Source organism: Carcharhinus amblyrhynchos, chromosome 7, assembly GCF_965287045.1.
Source record: "Carcharhinus amblyrhynchos chromosome 7, sCarAmb.v2.hapA, whole genome shotgun sequence".
NCBI lineage: Eukaryota > Metazoa > Chordata > Chondrichthyes > Carcharhiniformes > Carcharhinidae > Carcharhinus > Carcharhinus amblyrhynchos.
In genome coordinates, this window is record NC_137330.1 from 113,386,562 (window position 1) to 113,403,043 (window position 16,482).

The 16,482-nt window shown below is 46.7% G+C and overlaps 1 protein-coding gene and 1 long non-coding RNA gene across 6 annotated transcripts in view; one reads left to right on the plus strand and one right to left on the minus strand.

The window, feature by feature from the left end:
- The window catches only part of LOC145345561 (uncharacterized), a 116,757-nt gene extending 106,792 nt beyond the window's left edge, over nt 1-9,965 (plus strand). For 4 of the 5 annotated variants that reach the window (XM_080193398.1, XM_080193395.1, XM_080193396.1 and 1 more), the window contains one exon: nt 9,553-9,965. In XM_080193398.1, coding sequence (XP_080049524.1) covers nt 9,553-9,681 — 129 coding nt within the window. In that variant the 3' untranslated portion in view covers nt 9,682-9,965. Of the gene's footprint in view, nt 1-7,964; nt 8,184-9,552 lie in introns of those variants that run through there. The other variant, XM_080193397.1, reaches the window with a different exon arrangement.
- The window catches only part of LOC145345225 (uncharacterized), a 790,615-nt gene extending 774,398 nt beyond the window's left edge, over nt 1-16,217 (minus strand). The window contains exon 1 of the long non-coding RNA XR_013887041.1: nt 15,998-16,217. This is a non-coding gene — a long non-coding RNA (uncharacterized LOC145345225). The remainder of the gene's footprint in view (nt 1-15,997) is intronic.
- Nucleotides 16,218-16,482: the final 265 nt, after the last annotated feature.

Consider the following 16,482-nt stretch of genomic DNA (forward strand, 5'->3'; position numbering starts at 1 on the left):
ATAGGGAAGGCAAAGGGAATGGAATATAAAAATAGGAAAGTCTTGCTGAAACTATACAAGGCACTGGTTAGACTACATCTGAAATCCTGTGAACAGTTTTGGCCCCCTTAACTCAGGAAAGACGCATTGGCATTGGAGATAGTCCAGAGAAGGTTCATTAGGTTGATCCTGGATATGGAAGGATTTTCTTATGAGGAGAGGTTGAGTAGGTTGGGCCTGTACTCATTGGAGTTTAGAAGAATGGGAAGCGACCTTATTGAGATGCACAGGATTCTCAGAGGACTTGACAGGGACATAGAGTAATATCATAGAGTCGGACAGTGCAGTAAAGGCCTTTTTCCCCATCGAATCTACACTGACAATAACTACCACTAAAGGCGCGCAAACCCCATTTTCCAGCATGTGCCATACCCTTGAATGCTATGATGTTTCAAGTGCTCATCCAAATACTTTTTGAAGGTTTCCCACCTCTGCTACCTTCCCAGGCAGTGCCATCCACCCTCTGAGTGAAAAAGTTTTTTCTCAAATCCCCTCGGATTCTCCAATCCCTTGCCTTAAAACTAAGCCCACCCCCCCCTCGTGATTGACCCCTCAACCAAGGGTAGATGCTGTGAGATTGTTTCCCCTTGTGGGAGAATCGAAGTGCAGCGGGCGTAATCTCAGAGTAAGGGGTCGTTATTTAAGACAGAGATGAGGAGGAATTTCTTCCTTCAGTGGAATTCTTTACTGCAGAGGGCAGTACAGACTGGGTCATTAAGCATGTTCAAGACTGAGATAGACAGATTTTTAATCAGTAAGGGAATCGGGGGTTAGAAGGATAAGGCAGGAAAGTGGAATTGAAGATTATCATATTAGATTTGTTGTGATTTCATTGAATGGTGGAGCAGATTCAGTGGGTTGAATAGCCAACCTCTGCTCCTATGTTAAAATACCCAGGTTCCTGTGCTCCATCATAGAATCCTACAGTGTAAAAAGAGGCTAGTTGGCCCATCGAGTCTATACAGACCACAATTCCAGCAGGCCCTCTCCCCATAATCCCATGCATTTACACTGCTAGTTCCCTTGACATTAAAGGGCAATTTTAGCATGGCCAATCTATCTAACCTGCACATCTTTGGATTGCGGGAGGAAATCGGAGCACCCGGAGGAAACCCACGCAGACACGGGGAGAATGTGCAAACTCCACTCAGACGGTGACCCGAGCTGGGAATCGAATCTGGGTTCCTAGCGCTGTGAGGCAGCAGTGCTAACCACTGTATCACCGTATTCATCTGATGACTGTTACAAACACGCTCTCTGGCTGGAAGTTTGCATCACAGTTTGATTCCGGGTTCGATTCCGGCCTCGGGTGACTGTCCATGTGGATTTTGCATGTTCGTTCTCCCCATGTCTGCGTGGGTTTCCTTCAGGTGCGTCAGTTTCCCCCCACAGCCCAAAGGTGTGCAGGTTGGCTGGATTGGCCATGCCATATTGCCCCTTAGTGTCAAGGGGATTAGCAGGGTAAATACGTGGAATTACCGGGATGGGGCCTGGATGGGATTGTTGTTGGTGCAGACGCAATGGGCTGAATAGCCTCTTTCTACACTGTAGGGATTCTATGAACTCCCACTGGCAGAATTTTCCAGTCCAGCCAAAGTCAATGGCCTCATTTTACAGCCCCGCCTTGTGGTTGAAATCCTGCCCTCAATGTTTCAGCTTAGTCACTGTCTCTTTTGTCATCTCGGGGAGGTCTGGATTGATTTGCAGTGCGGTGCTCTCTTGGTCAGCCTGGATTTTCTACACAAATTTCTGGAGTGGGGCTTGTCCCAGGACCTTCTGACTCAGAGACTAGCCTGCTGCCAAAGAACAGGGTTGACACCTAGCTGCGGCCAGCATCGGAAAGATTTTTGTTTTCAATTTAGTATGATTTGCGATACTGTAGCTGTCGAGATCAAATTCCACACCCTCCTGTCCCTGTGCCACAATAACTCTGGTAATCAAATCACCGTGTGAATCGGCCCTGCTGACCAACTCTTTGAAACATTTATAAACCATTAGCACAAAGGCCGAGTTTTATTAAAAAAGAGGTTTTGCCCCCTGCTTCACTAAGAATTTTAGTTTTGCTCGGGAGAGGTGATGGCCTGGTGGTACAGAACATAGAACAGTACAGCACACTACAGGCCCTTCGGCCCTCGATGTTGTGCCGAGCTATGTCCAAACCCAAGATCAAGCTATCCCACTCCCTATCATTCTGGTGTGCTCCATGTGCCTATCCAATAACCGCCTGAAGTGTCCGACTCCACTATCACAGCAGGCAGTGCATTCCACACCCCAACCACCCCCTGAGTAAAGAATCTACCTCGGACATCCCTCCTATATCTCCCACCATGAACCTTATAGTTATGCCCCCTAGTAACAGCTACATCCACCTGAGGAAGTAGTCTCTGAATGTCCACTCTATCAATCCCCCTCATCATCTTATAAACTTCTATTAAGTCGCCTCTCATCCTCCTCTGCTCTAAAGAGAAAAGCCCCAGCTCCCTCAACCTTTCCGCATAAGACCTACCCTCCAAACCAGGCAGCATCCTGGTAAATCTCCTCTGCACTCTCTTCAATGCTTCCACATCCTTCTTATAGTGAGGTGACCAGAATTCCACACAATATTCCAAATGTGGTCTCACCAAGGTATTATTGCTACTAATCGTGAATTTCTGGGGACCTGGGTTCAAATCCCAACACGGCAGCTGGTGGAATTTGAATTCAATAAAAAATATCTGGAATTAAGAATCTACTGATGGCCATGAAACCATTGTTGATTGTTGGAAAAATCCATCTGGTTCACTAATGTCCTTTAGGGAAGGAAATCTGCTTTCCTTACCTGATCTGGCCTACAGGTGACCCCAGAGTCACAGCAATGTGGTTGACTCCCAGCTGTCCTCGGGCAAATAGGGATGGGTAATAAATGCTGGCCAGCCAGTGACACACATGTCCCATGAATGATTTTTTTTAAAAAGTGATTTTTTTCTTCCCCTTAATTGAGGGGGTTCCTGTTTGTGGCAGAGGAATATAACGAGGGGGATTGAATATAAAAGTAGGGAGGTCTTGCTGCAGCTGTATAGGGCATTGGTGAGGCCGCAGCTGGAGTACTGTGTGCAGTTTTGGGCGCCGCACCTGCGCAAGGATATTTTGGCCCTGGAGGGAGTGCAGAGGAGGTTTACTAGGCTGATACCGGAGTTGAGGGGATTGAGCTATGAGGAGAGGCTGAATAAACTAGGCTTGTACTCGTTAGAGTTTAGAAGAATGAGGGGAGATCTCATTGAGATGTATAAGATGATGAATGGGATGGATAGGATAGAGGTGGAGAGACTCTTCCCGCTCAAAAAAGACAGTAGGACTAGGGGGCACAGCCTCAAGATAAAGGGGAGGCGGTTTAGAACGGAGTTGAGGAGGAACTTCTTCACTCAAAGGGTGGTGAATCTCTGGAATTCTCTGCCCGTTGAAGTGGTGGAGGCTGCCTCGCCAAATATTTTTAAGAAGCGGGTTGATGGGTTCTTGATAAGAGAGGGGATTAAGGGTTATGGGGAGAGGGCGGGAAAGTGGAACTGAGCCACAATTGAATGGCGGGGCAGGCTCGAAGGGCTAGATGGCCTACTCCTGCTCCTATTTCTTATGTTCTTATGTTCTTATGTTCTAACATCCACCTGAGGCCCCAGAACGCAGCCTAGCAACACTTCCATTTTCCAGTGTATTCTGTCAGGTGGGCGGGGCACTGGGGGCAGGGGAGAAATAGAAACCCCTTCCTAATTCCGACAGCCCCGAGTCGGGTGCAGCAGGGTTGGTTACAGAGTGAAGCTTCTCTCAGCAACTCAAATCCCAAGGGGAGGTCTAACTGTAAAGTGCCCAAGATGATTACAGGCATTAACAGGTTAGATCGAAAGAAGCTATTTCCTGTGGTTTGTGGGGGAAGAACCCACAATGGGGGGGGGGGGGGGGGGGGGGTGGACGCGCCATCTTAACATTAGAACTCAGCCAATCAGGGATAGTGCCAGAAATAGTACTTTGTGCATAGGGCAGTGGAATGTCTGGCATCTGTCTTGCAGAAGATTGTTGCAGCGTCTGGTCCCTCCATACTGACACGATAGTTAAGAAAGTCCACCAATGCCTCGACTTTCTCAGGAGGTTAAGTAAATTTGGCATGTCAGCTACGACTCTCATCAACCTTTACAGATACACCATACAAAGCATCCTTTCTGGATGTATCACAGTTTGGTATGGCTCCTGCTTTGCCCAAGACTGCAAAAAAATTACAAAGGGTTGTGAAGATAGCTCAGTCCATCATGCAAACGAGCTTCCCATCCATTGGCACCGTCTACATGTCCCACTGCCTCAGAAATGCAGCCAGCATAATCAAGGACCCCACGCACCCCGGACATTCTCTCTTCCGCCTTCTTCTGTTGAGAAAAAGGTACAAAAGTCTGAGGTCACGTACCAACCAACTCAAGAACAGCTTCTTCCCTGCTGCCATCAGACTTTTGAATGGACTTACCTTAAATTGATCTTTCTCTACATCCTAGCTATGACTGTAATACTATGTTCAGAGTCTACTACTAGTTAGATAGCTCAGCTGAATATGTGGTTTGAGGGATGGTGCACGAGGGAGGGATCCAAATTCCTGGGACAAATTCCTCCACCATTCAAAACAATCATGGCTAATCTTCAGTTTCAACTCAATTTTTTTGCCCACTTCCCATATCCCTTGAAGTTCCCAGCTACCCACATGGAGCATGAAGAGCACACCACATCTTTGAGCACTCCTGCCGTGACTTACCCCTAAATTACTTACTCGAGAGTCTTTCTTTTCTGATCCTCCTTAGTACAAAATATACATATAAACCACAAAAAGACCTTATAAACGATAAGCAGTAAAAGTAGCGAGTACTCACTACTGTTAGCCACTGCTTACCGGTCAGTTCTCTTCCTTGTAACTTCTGCTGCTGCAGCAGGGCAAGACCACTCTCTGAAGACTTAAGAAGTTGGAAAGCAAAGAAAAAATGCAAAGAGCACTTCTTTCCCTCTGCATCAAATTCCCACTGTGCTCCAAGTTCCCAATACCCGCGCTCACTCTGGCTGTGTCTCATTCAGAATGTGTTCTCTCCTGCTGCTCGTACACAAAGCTCACACTCATGTTCAAGCTACTTTCTTCCTTTTTATATACATTTTATAAACTTGCACAAGATCTTACAATCTGATTTTTAAATTCAGGGCTAGTTTACTTTTGTTTTCTATTCTTTTTTCCCCTTTACTGATAAAAACAATTGCAGGTTTCTAAAATGCTCGAAATCTTCAGACTGTCTATGATTTTTTTTGCAACCTTACAAGCCTCTTCTTGAAAACTAATTGTGGAGTCATAGAATTAGAATTATATAGTGCCGAAGAGGCTCTTTGGCCCATCGAATCTGCCCCAACATGTGAGAAACACCTGACCCCCCCCCCAATCAGATGAATTGTGCCCTGGACTGCTGTGGGAGGCAAGGGAAGAGATTGCAGGGGCTCTGACCTAAATTTTCAATTCCTCTCTGGTCCCAGGGGAGGTGCCAGATGACTGGAGAACAACTAATGTGATACTGCTATTTAAGAAGGGGTGTAGAAATAAACAAGGGAACTACAGATCAGTGAATCTCACACCAGTGGTAGGGAAACTATTAGAGAGACTGCTGAAGGATAGATCTCCACTTGGAGAGGCATAGCTTGATCAGGGAAAGTCATTATGGCTTCGTCAGAGGGAGGTCATGCCTAACATTTGATTGAATTATTTGAGGAGATGACCAGGTGTGTAGACGAGGGTAGTGCAGTTAATGTAGTTTATATGGATTTCAGCAAAACCTTTTGACAAGGTCCCACATGGGAGACTTGTAAAGAAGGTCAATTCATATAGGATACAGGGCAATTTGATAAAGTGGATTCAAAATTGGCTCAGTCGTAGGAGACAGAGGGGGATGACAGAAGGCTGCTTTCGTGACTGGAAGCCCATGTCCAGTGGAGCACCATCAGGATCTGTGCTGGGCCCCCTGTTATTTGTCATTTATATAAATGACATTGATGATTATTGCAGAGTAGGATTAGTAAGTTTGCGGATGACACAAAGATTGGATGCATAATTGACGGTGAGATGTAGTGTCTTGCGCTGCAAGAAGATGTAGAAGGAATGATCAAATGGGCAGATAAGTGACAGATGAAATTTAACCCTAAAAATGTGAGGTTTGGATGGGGTAATTCGACAAGAAAGTACTCAGTGAATGGTAGGGCACTAGGAAGTTCTGCGGAACAGGAGAACCTTGGCATGTTTATCCACAGATCCCTGAAAGCGGAACATTAATAGGGTGGTGAATTAGGCATATGGGACACTTGCCTTTACCTATCGAGGCATAGATTTCAAAAGCGAGGAAGTCATGTTGAAATTGTATGGAACTTTGGTGAGGCCACAGTTAAAGTACTGTGCACAGTTCTGATTGCCACATTATAGGAAGGATGTGATTGTGCTGGAGAGGGTGCAGGGGAGATTCACCTGGATGCTGCCTGGGATGGAACATTTAAGTTATGAAGACAGGTTGGATAGGCTTGGGTGTTTTAAATAGAGCAGAGAAGGCTGAGGGACGACCTGATTGAGGTGTACAAGATTATGAGGGACACAGACAGACTGGATAAGGAGCGGCTGTTCCCCTTAGCTGAAGGGTCAGACACGAGGAGACATAGGTTCAAGGTGAGGGGTAGGAGGTATGGGGGAAAGTTTTTTTACCCAAAGCGTAGTCTGGAATGCACTGCCTGGGAGGGTGGTGGAAGTGGGTTGCCTCACATCCTTTAAAATTATCTGGATGAGCACTTGGCATATTATAACATTCAGAGCTAGGGGCCAAGTGCTGGCAGAAGGGATTGAGTGGTAGTTCAGGTGTTTCTAATGTGTCAGTGTGGACTTGATGGGCTGAATATCCTCTTCTGCGCTGTATGATTCTATGTCGATATGCAGCACAACCCAGAATATATCCAGACTTGGGCTGACAAATGGCAAGTACTATTCACAGCACAGAAGTACCAGGCAATGACCATCTCCAACCAGAAACAATCTAACCATCTCCCTTGGCATTACCATCGGAGAACTTCTACAGGTTACCATGACCAGAAACAGAGCAGGACTGGCCATATAAATGCTGTGGCTCCAAGGGAAGGTCTGAGGCAGCAGGTAGCTCACTTCTTGTCTCCCCAGAGCCTGCCCACTGTTTGGCAAGTACAAGTTAGGAGTGTGATGGAATCCTCTCCACTTGCCTGGATGAGAGCAGCTCCAACAACACTCAGGAAATTTCATGCAGGACAAAGCAGCCTGCTTGACTGCCACCCCATCTACCATTTTAAACAATCACTTCCTCTGCCACCGATGCACAGTAGCAGAAGTGCATCTATTATACTAGACTCCCTACACGAACAATACAATAGTTCCACTATCTATCACCCAGTGTAATTCTACAGTGCAATAGTCCTTCTATCTGTAACCTTGTCTGGTGCAATAGTCCCACTATCTGTCACCTAGTCTGATTCTGCAGTGCAATACTAATGGAATAATGCTGGAGGTGTTATCCAAATCAGATAAAAGGTTAAACTATGTCTGCAACTGTTAAATTGTGGAAGATCCCACGACCTTGTTTACAGAAGGTCAGTTGTTCAGACACCTTGTTGCTCAGTTTGCCAACACACTCGCCTCTGAGTCATCAAGGTCTGGGTTCCAATCCCACTCCAGACTGCAATAATCCAGACTGGTGTTTCAGCTTGATACTGAGACAGTGCTGCACTGACACGTGTATGCTACCTATTGAAGCAGATCTTAAACCAAGGCCCTGTAAAAAAAAAAATCCCATGGCACTGATTTGATTTGATTTGGTTTAATATTGTCACATGTATACAGTGAAAAGTATTGTTTCTTGCGCGCTTTACAGACAAAACATACCGTTCGTAAAGAAGGAAACGAGAGAGTGCAGAACGTACTCTGCAATGTGTTACAGTCACAGCTAGGGTGTAGAGCAAGACCAACTTAATGCGAAGTAGGTCCATTCAAAAGTCTGATGGCAGCAGGGAAGAAGCTGTTCTTAACTTGGTTGGTAAGTGACCTCAGACTTTTGTATCTTTTTCCCGATGGAAGAAGGCGGAAGAGAGAATGTCCGGGTTGTGTAGGGTTCTTGATTATGCTGGCTGCTTTTGCAAAGCAGCGGGAAGTGTAGACAGTCAATGAATAGGAGGCTGGTTTGCGTGATGGACTGGGCTTCGTTCATGACCTTTTGCGATTTTTTTTTGTGGTCTTGGTCAGAGCAGGAGCCATACCAAGCTGTGATACAACCAGAAAGAATGCTTTCTATAGTGCATCTGTAAAAGTTGGTGAGGGTCGTAGCTGACATGCCAAATTTTCTTAGCCTCCTGAGAAAGTAGAGGCATTGGTGGACTTTCTTAACTATAGCATCCACATGGAGGGACTGGGACAGGCTGTTGGTGATCTGCACACCTAGAAACCTGAAGCTTTCGACCATTTCCACATCATCCCCGTTGGTGTACTCAGGGGTGTTTCCTCCACTGCGCTTCATGACTATCTCCTTTATTTTGTTAACAAAACAAAGAGAGATTATTTTTATTGAACCAGTACACCAGATTCTCTCTCTCTTTCCTGTACTCCGTTTCATCATTGTTTGAGATCCGACCCATTACGGTGGTGTCGTCAGCAAACTTGAAAATCGAATTGGAGGGGAATTTGGCCACACAGTCGTAGGTGTGTAAGGGGTATTGTATGGGGCTGAGAACACAGCCTTGTGGGGCACTGGTGTTGAGGATGTTGTTGCCTATCCTTACTGATTGTGGTCTGTGAGTTAGGAAGTTCAGGATCCAGTCACAGAGGGAGGTGCCGAGCCTCAGGTCGCGGAGTTTGGAGATGAGTTTTGTAGGAATAATGAAGGCTGAGCTGTAGTCAATAAATAGGAGTCTGACATGGATGTCCTTACTATCTAGGTGTTCCAGGGTTGAGTGCAGGGCCAGGAAGATGGTGTCTGCTGTGGATCTGTTGCAGCAAAAGATGAACTGTAATGGATCCAGGCAGTCCAGGAGGCTGGAATTGATTTGCCTTTATTTTGAATAAAAGCACAGAGGCTATCCTGGATGTCCTGGCCAATATTTAGCCCTTGTTGTGTGGTCATTATCACATTGTAGTTTGTGGGAGCTTGCTATGCGTGAATCAGCGGCCATATTTCCTACATTACCAAAGCGGCTATGCTTCAAAAAGTACTCTGCTGAGTGTAAACTGCTTTGAAATGTTTGACAGCTGTGAGAAACAGCCGACTTTTTTGACTGTCTCAGTCAACGTTTTATTAATTTGTGCAATGTGGCTGCTACATTTCCTGCACAGAGATATCTTTACCGCACAGTAATTCGATGTATGTGAGGATCTGGGATGTGATTAGGATGTGAAATTCTCCTCAAACAAACAGCATCTTGGGCTCAGTCACTGACCATGTCTTCACTTTGTTTTTTTCTTCCTCCCAGAGCATCAGCAGCAGCTGTCCCCCACCGCGGTACTTGTATGACCCATCGAGCTTTGCGTTCCGTTCCCTGAGCACCTTGACCCCCATGAGTCCAATGGCTCCAGTTGAAGAACCACCCTGTGCCTACTAAAGGAGCTGCTGCCCCTTTACCGCAGAGACCGGGCCACGAGGGAAGTCACGACGTAGCAACGAGGCTGGGATGTGCCACAAGTAACGGGCCTGCCTTGTGTTTGCCTCCTGGAGCAGCCTTTCAGAGCTGAGTATTTTTGATAGACTGATGTGGACTAAAAGCCTGAAGCTTTGCAGCTTGTTGGGGCTTTATAACATTCCCAAGCCTGTGCTCGAGCCACTGAAGTGCAGTGGATAGTGGCTATTGAAATTGCTACATTTGTATGAATAGTTATATTAAATAAAAAACGCTTTTGTAAATGTGTGTGTCTGCATACATGTGTGCCTGTGTGCGTGTATGTGATTGTGTGTGCATGTCTGTGTGCACGTGCGCCTATGTGTGCATCAATGCATCTATGTACGTGTCTGTGTGCCTCTATATGTGTGCTGTGTGCGTGCGTGTGTCTCTCTGCACTTGTGTGACTCTGTGCGTGTATGTGACTGCATCTATGTGGGTGTGTGTGTGTGTGTGTGGGTGTGTGTCTGTGTCTGCTTGTGTGTCATTATTCCTATGTGTGTCAGTGTGCATCTATGTTGTGTCTGTGCATGTGTGTATCTACGTGCATGTCCGTTTGCGTGTGTGTGCCTGTGCCGTGTGTGTGTTTCCTTGTGTGTGTGTGTGCCCAGATATCCAGTGCCAGTAAGATATTCCACCAAGGATGCCTCTAACAATCACAACATTCAACTCTTATCTCAATCCATTCCAGCTACTGATCGCTCTTCCTGCAAATAAATCTTTCCATGTGTCGGTCCTGAATTTTACCCTCGTCACCAAGCGAAAGTTATAACAGAGCTCTGGGTGATCTGTTTCCACCACATATAATAAATTTATAAAATATTCATTTATAGGCTGAGGGCATTGCTGATAGGCTATGAATGCTGACCCAATCTCTAATTGCCCCTGAGCTGCCGCCTTGAACCACTGCAATCTCTGTGGTGTAAGTACACCCTCTTGATCTAACAACAGTGAAAGAATGGCGATATATTTTGTTTGTTTAGTTTATTTATTAGTGTCACAAGAACATTTACATTAACATTGCAATGAAGTTACTGTGAAAATCTCCCAGTTGCCACACCCTGGCGCCTGTTTGGGTACACTGAGGGATAATTTAGCATGGTCAATCCACCTAACCAGCATGTCTTTCAGACTGTGGGAGGAAACCGGAGCACCCAGAGGAAACCCATGCAGACATGGGGAGAACGTGCAAACTCCACACAGGCAGTGACCCAAGCCAGGAATCGAACCCGGGTCCCTGGCGCTGTGAGGCACCACTGTGCCACCATGCCACCCACAGAAGGTTCCTTTCTTCCCAGCGGTCTTGGCTCCCTCAGTTAAGATCAAGCTATCCAACACAGACCAATATGGAGCTGGGGGCCTCTCAGATTATTCCAGCTGCTTTCCTCAGGATGGATATGGCACCTATCTGAGCTAACATAGGCCTGATATGTTTATATTGTTAACCAGTAGTTGAAAAGGTTTCAGACATCTTCTCAAGGGCAATTAGGGACAGGCAATATAAATACTGGTCTAGCCAGTGAGGCCATCCCATGAAAGAATTAAAAAAAGTCACCTAGTCACCTCTACAAATGAGGACAATTTGTTTTGCACTCTGCATCTCTGTAATCTCCTCCAACCCTTCTGCACTCTTGGACAATCATAGAATCCCTACAGTGCAGAAGGAGGCCATTTGGCCCATCGAGTCTGCACTGGCCATAATCCCACCCAGGCCCTATCCCATAACCCCATCTATTTACCCTGATACTAGGAGACAATTTAGCATGACCAATCAACCTAATCCCCCCATCTTCGGACTGTGGGAGAAAACCCGGAGGAAATGCACGCAGATACGATGAGAATATGCAAACTCTACAAAGGCGGTGACCCGAGGTCGGAATTGAACCTGGGTCCCCAGCGCTGTGAGGCAGCAGTGTCATTGACTCCAAAATGGCCTAGCAAGCTATTCAGTTCCAGGGCAATTAGGGATGGGCACAAAATGTTGGCCCAGCCAGCGTTGCCCACATCCCATGAATGAATAAATAAAAAATAAATGGTGCTATATAAACCCCAATTCCTTCTTTAAGTGTAACAGTCAGCAGAAACCCTGGTCAGGATTTTCCGGCTACACTCACCCAAAGATTGGAAAATCCCGCCTGAGATCAACGGACCTTTGCATGGTCCTGTCCCACCCGCTATGATTCCTGTGGTGGGTGGGAGAGGAAAATTCCACCCCTGCCACCCACCCTCAGTCTTGCTGACAGTTATTCTTCTTAATATTTGGAAAATTGTGAGCAGTTCTGGGTCCCAAACTTAAGGAAGGATGTGCTGAGCTTGGAGGGGGTCCACAGGAGGATGGATGATCCCAGGAACGAAGGGTTTGTCATACGAGGAGCAGTTAAGAAGTCTGGATCTATACTCAGAGTTTAGAAGGATGAGGGGGAATCTAATTGAAATTTACAGAATATTGAGAAGCCTGGATAGAGTTTCCACTAGTGGGAGAGATTAGAACTCGAGGGCACAACCTCAGAGTGAAGGGACACTCCTTTAAAACAGAGATGAGGAGGAATTTCTTCAGCCAGAGGGCAGTGGATCTGTGGAACTCATTGCCGCAGAGGGCTGTGGAGGCCAGGTCATTGAATGTCTTTGAGACAGAGGTAGATAGGTTCTTGATTAATAAGGAGATCAAGGGTTACGAGAGAAGGCAAGAGAATGGGGATGAGAATCATATCAGCCATGATTGAATGACGGAGCAGGTTCGATGGGCCGAATGGCCTAATTCTGCTCCTGTATCCTATGGTCTTATGGTCGACAATGTTGCTGTCCTCGTTAAATTGAAGTCCTGTCTAGGGATTCCAGTTTGTAGATTGCGGCCTCAAAACTTCCAGAAACTTCTTTCTCTGGTAATTTTGTGAGAATGAACACTTCAGTACAATAGAGTCTTCCATTTGTGAGTAGGGGAGGAGGCTTTGGGATTTGGGATGACCCCCTACACCTGAAATGGTCGGGTCCAAGGAGCGACTGGTGACGGTCTTCATTGTGGGCAGGCTGAGGAGCTCGCTGCTGAAGAGTGAACTGAGGTCAGGGTCATGGGTCAAACAGCCTGCTCTCGGGTAGGGGGTGGGGGAGTAAGGGAGGGAGGTGGGGCGCCCTGAGAATGTTACTCCGCACTGCCTTCCTGGGGACGCAAGAGCAGGAGCTTTACACCTGGTTTTCCCTCTCCTGGAGCTGCTGCCTGACATTGAATCCACTGTAAAACTCTCCACATACAACCCCACACACACACACACCCTCACACATTCACACCCTTGTATACACACACCCTCGCATACACATAGACATATCTCCACACACACATACACAAACTCCCCACAGACACATATACACATACAACCCTCACATATACAGATACTCACACACCCACACACACACAACACACAAACATACTTGCACGCACACACACTCACATACACTCATGCATGCACACACACAGACACAGATGCACACACACATTCACGCACTCATATAGGGCGGGAATGTGGAACTGAGCCACGACAGATCAGCCATGATCTTATTGAATGGCGGGGCAGGCTCGAAGGGCTAGTTGGCCTACTCCTGCTCCTATTTCTTATGTTCTTATGTTCACAGCCTCAAGATAAGGGGGGTTGCAGTTTAGAACGGAGTTGAGGAGGAACTTCTTCACTCAAAGGTGGTGAATCTCTGGAATTCTCTGCCCGTTGAAGTGGTGGAGGCTACCTCGCTAAATATATTTAAGACACGGGTAGATCGGTTTTTGGTAGGCAAGGGGATTAAGGGTTATGGGGAGAAAGCAGGAAAGTGGTACTGAGCCACTTCAGATCAGCCATGATCTTATTGAATGGCGGGGCAGGCTTGAGGGGCTAGATAGCCTACTCCTGCTCCTATTTCTTATGTTCTTATGTTCTTATACACCCATGCACACACGCAGACACTCATACACCCACACACACACATACACTCGCACAGACACACACACACAAATATACTTGCACACACACACACACACTCACACACACACACCTGCATACTCACAGACACACATACAAACCCACACAGACTCACACACTCACATGCACACGTTCACATACACGGTCACATACACACACACACATCCACACAGATATTCAAACACCTGCACACACAATCACAGACACACACACAAACCCACACACACAGACACACACGCACATATGCACACTCACACATGACACACACATGCACACATGCATATCTGCACACACACTCGCACAGACACACACACACCCACACAAACACATACCCACCCACACATAACACAGACACACACTCACACACAGAACACACACTCACATACACACACTTGCACATACAGACTCATATACACAGACACCGACACACCCACACAGACACACACGCACATGCACAGAACATACACACACACTAACACACACTCAAAAACATGCGCACACACACACATGCCCACATTCCCGCACAGACACATAGACACATACCCGCACAGACACACACACACTAACATAGACACAGACACATATACTCGCACAGACACACAAACACACACAGAAAGAATGCACACACTCTCACAACCACATAGGAAACGGATACATGCTCCACCGCTTGACTAAGAGAGCCAGATGTCTTGATTTATAAAAACATAATGAAAAACTCCCTTCTCTAGTTGCTATGACTCCCATTGCAGGCCGGAGCCATAGCAGCCTGTAGCTGTTTGGAGAGGTCAGCTGTGGTCATGCTCCAGCACAGTCTATACTCTGCTGTTTCTTCTGAACATGTGAATCGTCTCTGTTCAGTTCACTTTGGAAATTCGCCTTGATTCAGTTCCGATTCCCACATGATCCTCACGCTATTAGGCTTGGGAACAAAAGCATATGAAGGTCCTATGGCTGCAAAGGATGGAACCTGTTTATTTTAAGTGTTGGAAGCTTTCGTTAAAACCATGGAAAGGAGTTTCACACAAATGTGTTCGCTGCCAATGCTACAAAAGAAAGAGCCAGACCCTTGTGACCGTGAAGACTACATTCTCTCCTTTCTCTAGAGGCAATAACTCCCCCTCTACCACCCTGATAGTCACAAAGGTGTGAAAATTATAGAATCCTATAGTGCAGAAGGAGGCCACTCGGCCCATTGACTCTGCACCAACCACAATTCCACCCAGGCGCTATCCCCATAACCCCATGCATTTTGCCTAGCTAGTCTCCCTGACACTAAAGGGCAATTTAGCACAGTCAATCCACCTAACTTGCACACCTTAGGACTGTGGGGGGAAACCAAAGCACCCAGAGGAAACCCACACAGACATGGCAAGAATATGCAAACCCCACACGGACAGTGCCCCAAGCCGGGAATCGAACCTAGGTCCCAGGCGCTGTGAGGCAGCAGTGCTAACCACTGTGCCACCCAGACAACATCATGATCAGGTGGATCAGCCATGGTAAATGTGCGGTGTTGCGGGGATTGGGTGGCAAAGTGGGAGTGGCCTGGGCAAGATACTATTTTGGAGAATCGGTGCAGATGGGCTAAATGGCCTCCTTCTTCACCTTTGAGGTCATTGCCAACCTCAGGTCCAGCAATCTTTGGTTACCAACTCACTGGACACCACTAATGTCTGAGTCTAAACTGTTTGTGGAGATGCGTATAATATGTTTGGTTGTCCCAGTGCCCTCCATGTGTTTAAATAACATGTTGGAGACCGTGTTGGAAAATAAATATGCCTGCATCGGATCATTAAATAGCTCAGAAGGACTATATGCGGGCATCTGCCCATTCCCCAAAGGCCAAATCGACAAAGAAAAGACCAGAAAATTGTACAGTGTGCAGGAGATGGCAGAATAAGGAACTTGTATTCACGGAACACCTTTCACCAACTCCGAACACCCAAAAATACTTCACAGTCAGTGAACGTCAATGTGAGGTTATCCACTTTGGTAGCAACAATACAAAACTAGATTATTACTTGAATGGGGGTAAATTGAGGTAGGTGGATACTCAACGAAACCTTGGTGCCCTCGTGCATCAGTCACTGAAAGTAAGCATGCAGGTGCAGCAGGCAGTAAAGAAGGCAAATGGTATGTTGGCCTTCATTGCGAGAGGATTTGAGTATAGGGATTGGGATGTTTTGCTGCAATTCTATAGGGTGTTGGTGAGGTCACACCTGGAGTATTGTGTGCAGTTTTGGTGTCTTTATCTGAGGAAGGATGTCCTTGGTATATTAAATTGGTTAGGATTGAACAAAGAACAAAGAACAAAGAACAACACAGCACGGGAAACAGGCCCTTCGGCCCAACGAGCCCGCGCCGCCGTCCCACTGTCCCAGTGACCTATTCATGATTTTAGTCTAGGCCTAATGTGCGAGGATCAGGGAGGTCCAATTTAGGGACAATTTAGTACCCAATCAATCAGCCTAAAAGCACATCTTTGGGATGTGGGAGGAAACCGGAGCACCCGGAGGAAACCCACGCAACCACGGGGAGAATATGCAAACTCCCACAGACACAGGCCCAAATCCATGTGTCCGCACAGCAACAGAGATAGTCTCTGAGCTGTCATGTTGCCCTCGAGATGGTCCAGTTTAAGCACACTAACGACATGAAGCAATAGGCAACTCCCGAAGCAACATCCAAGAGCAGCCCACTACAACCTGCCGCATGCATGCCCCTTGCTGGACTTAAATGCCTGTGGAGACAAAAAATTCATTATTAAACAGGCAAAGACTGT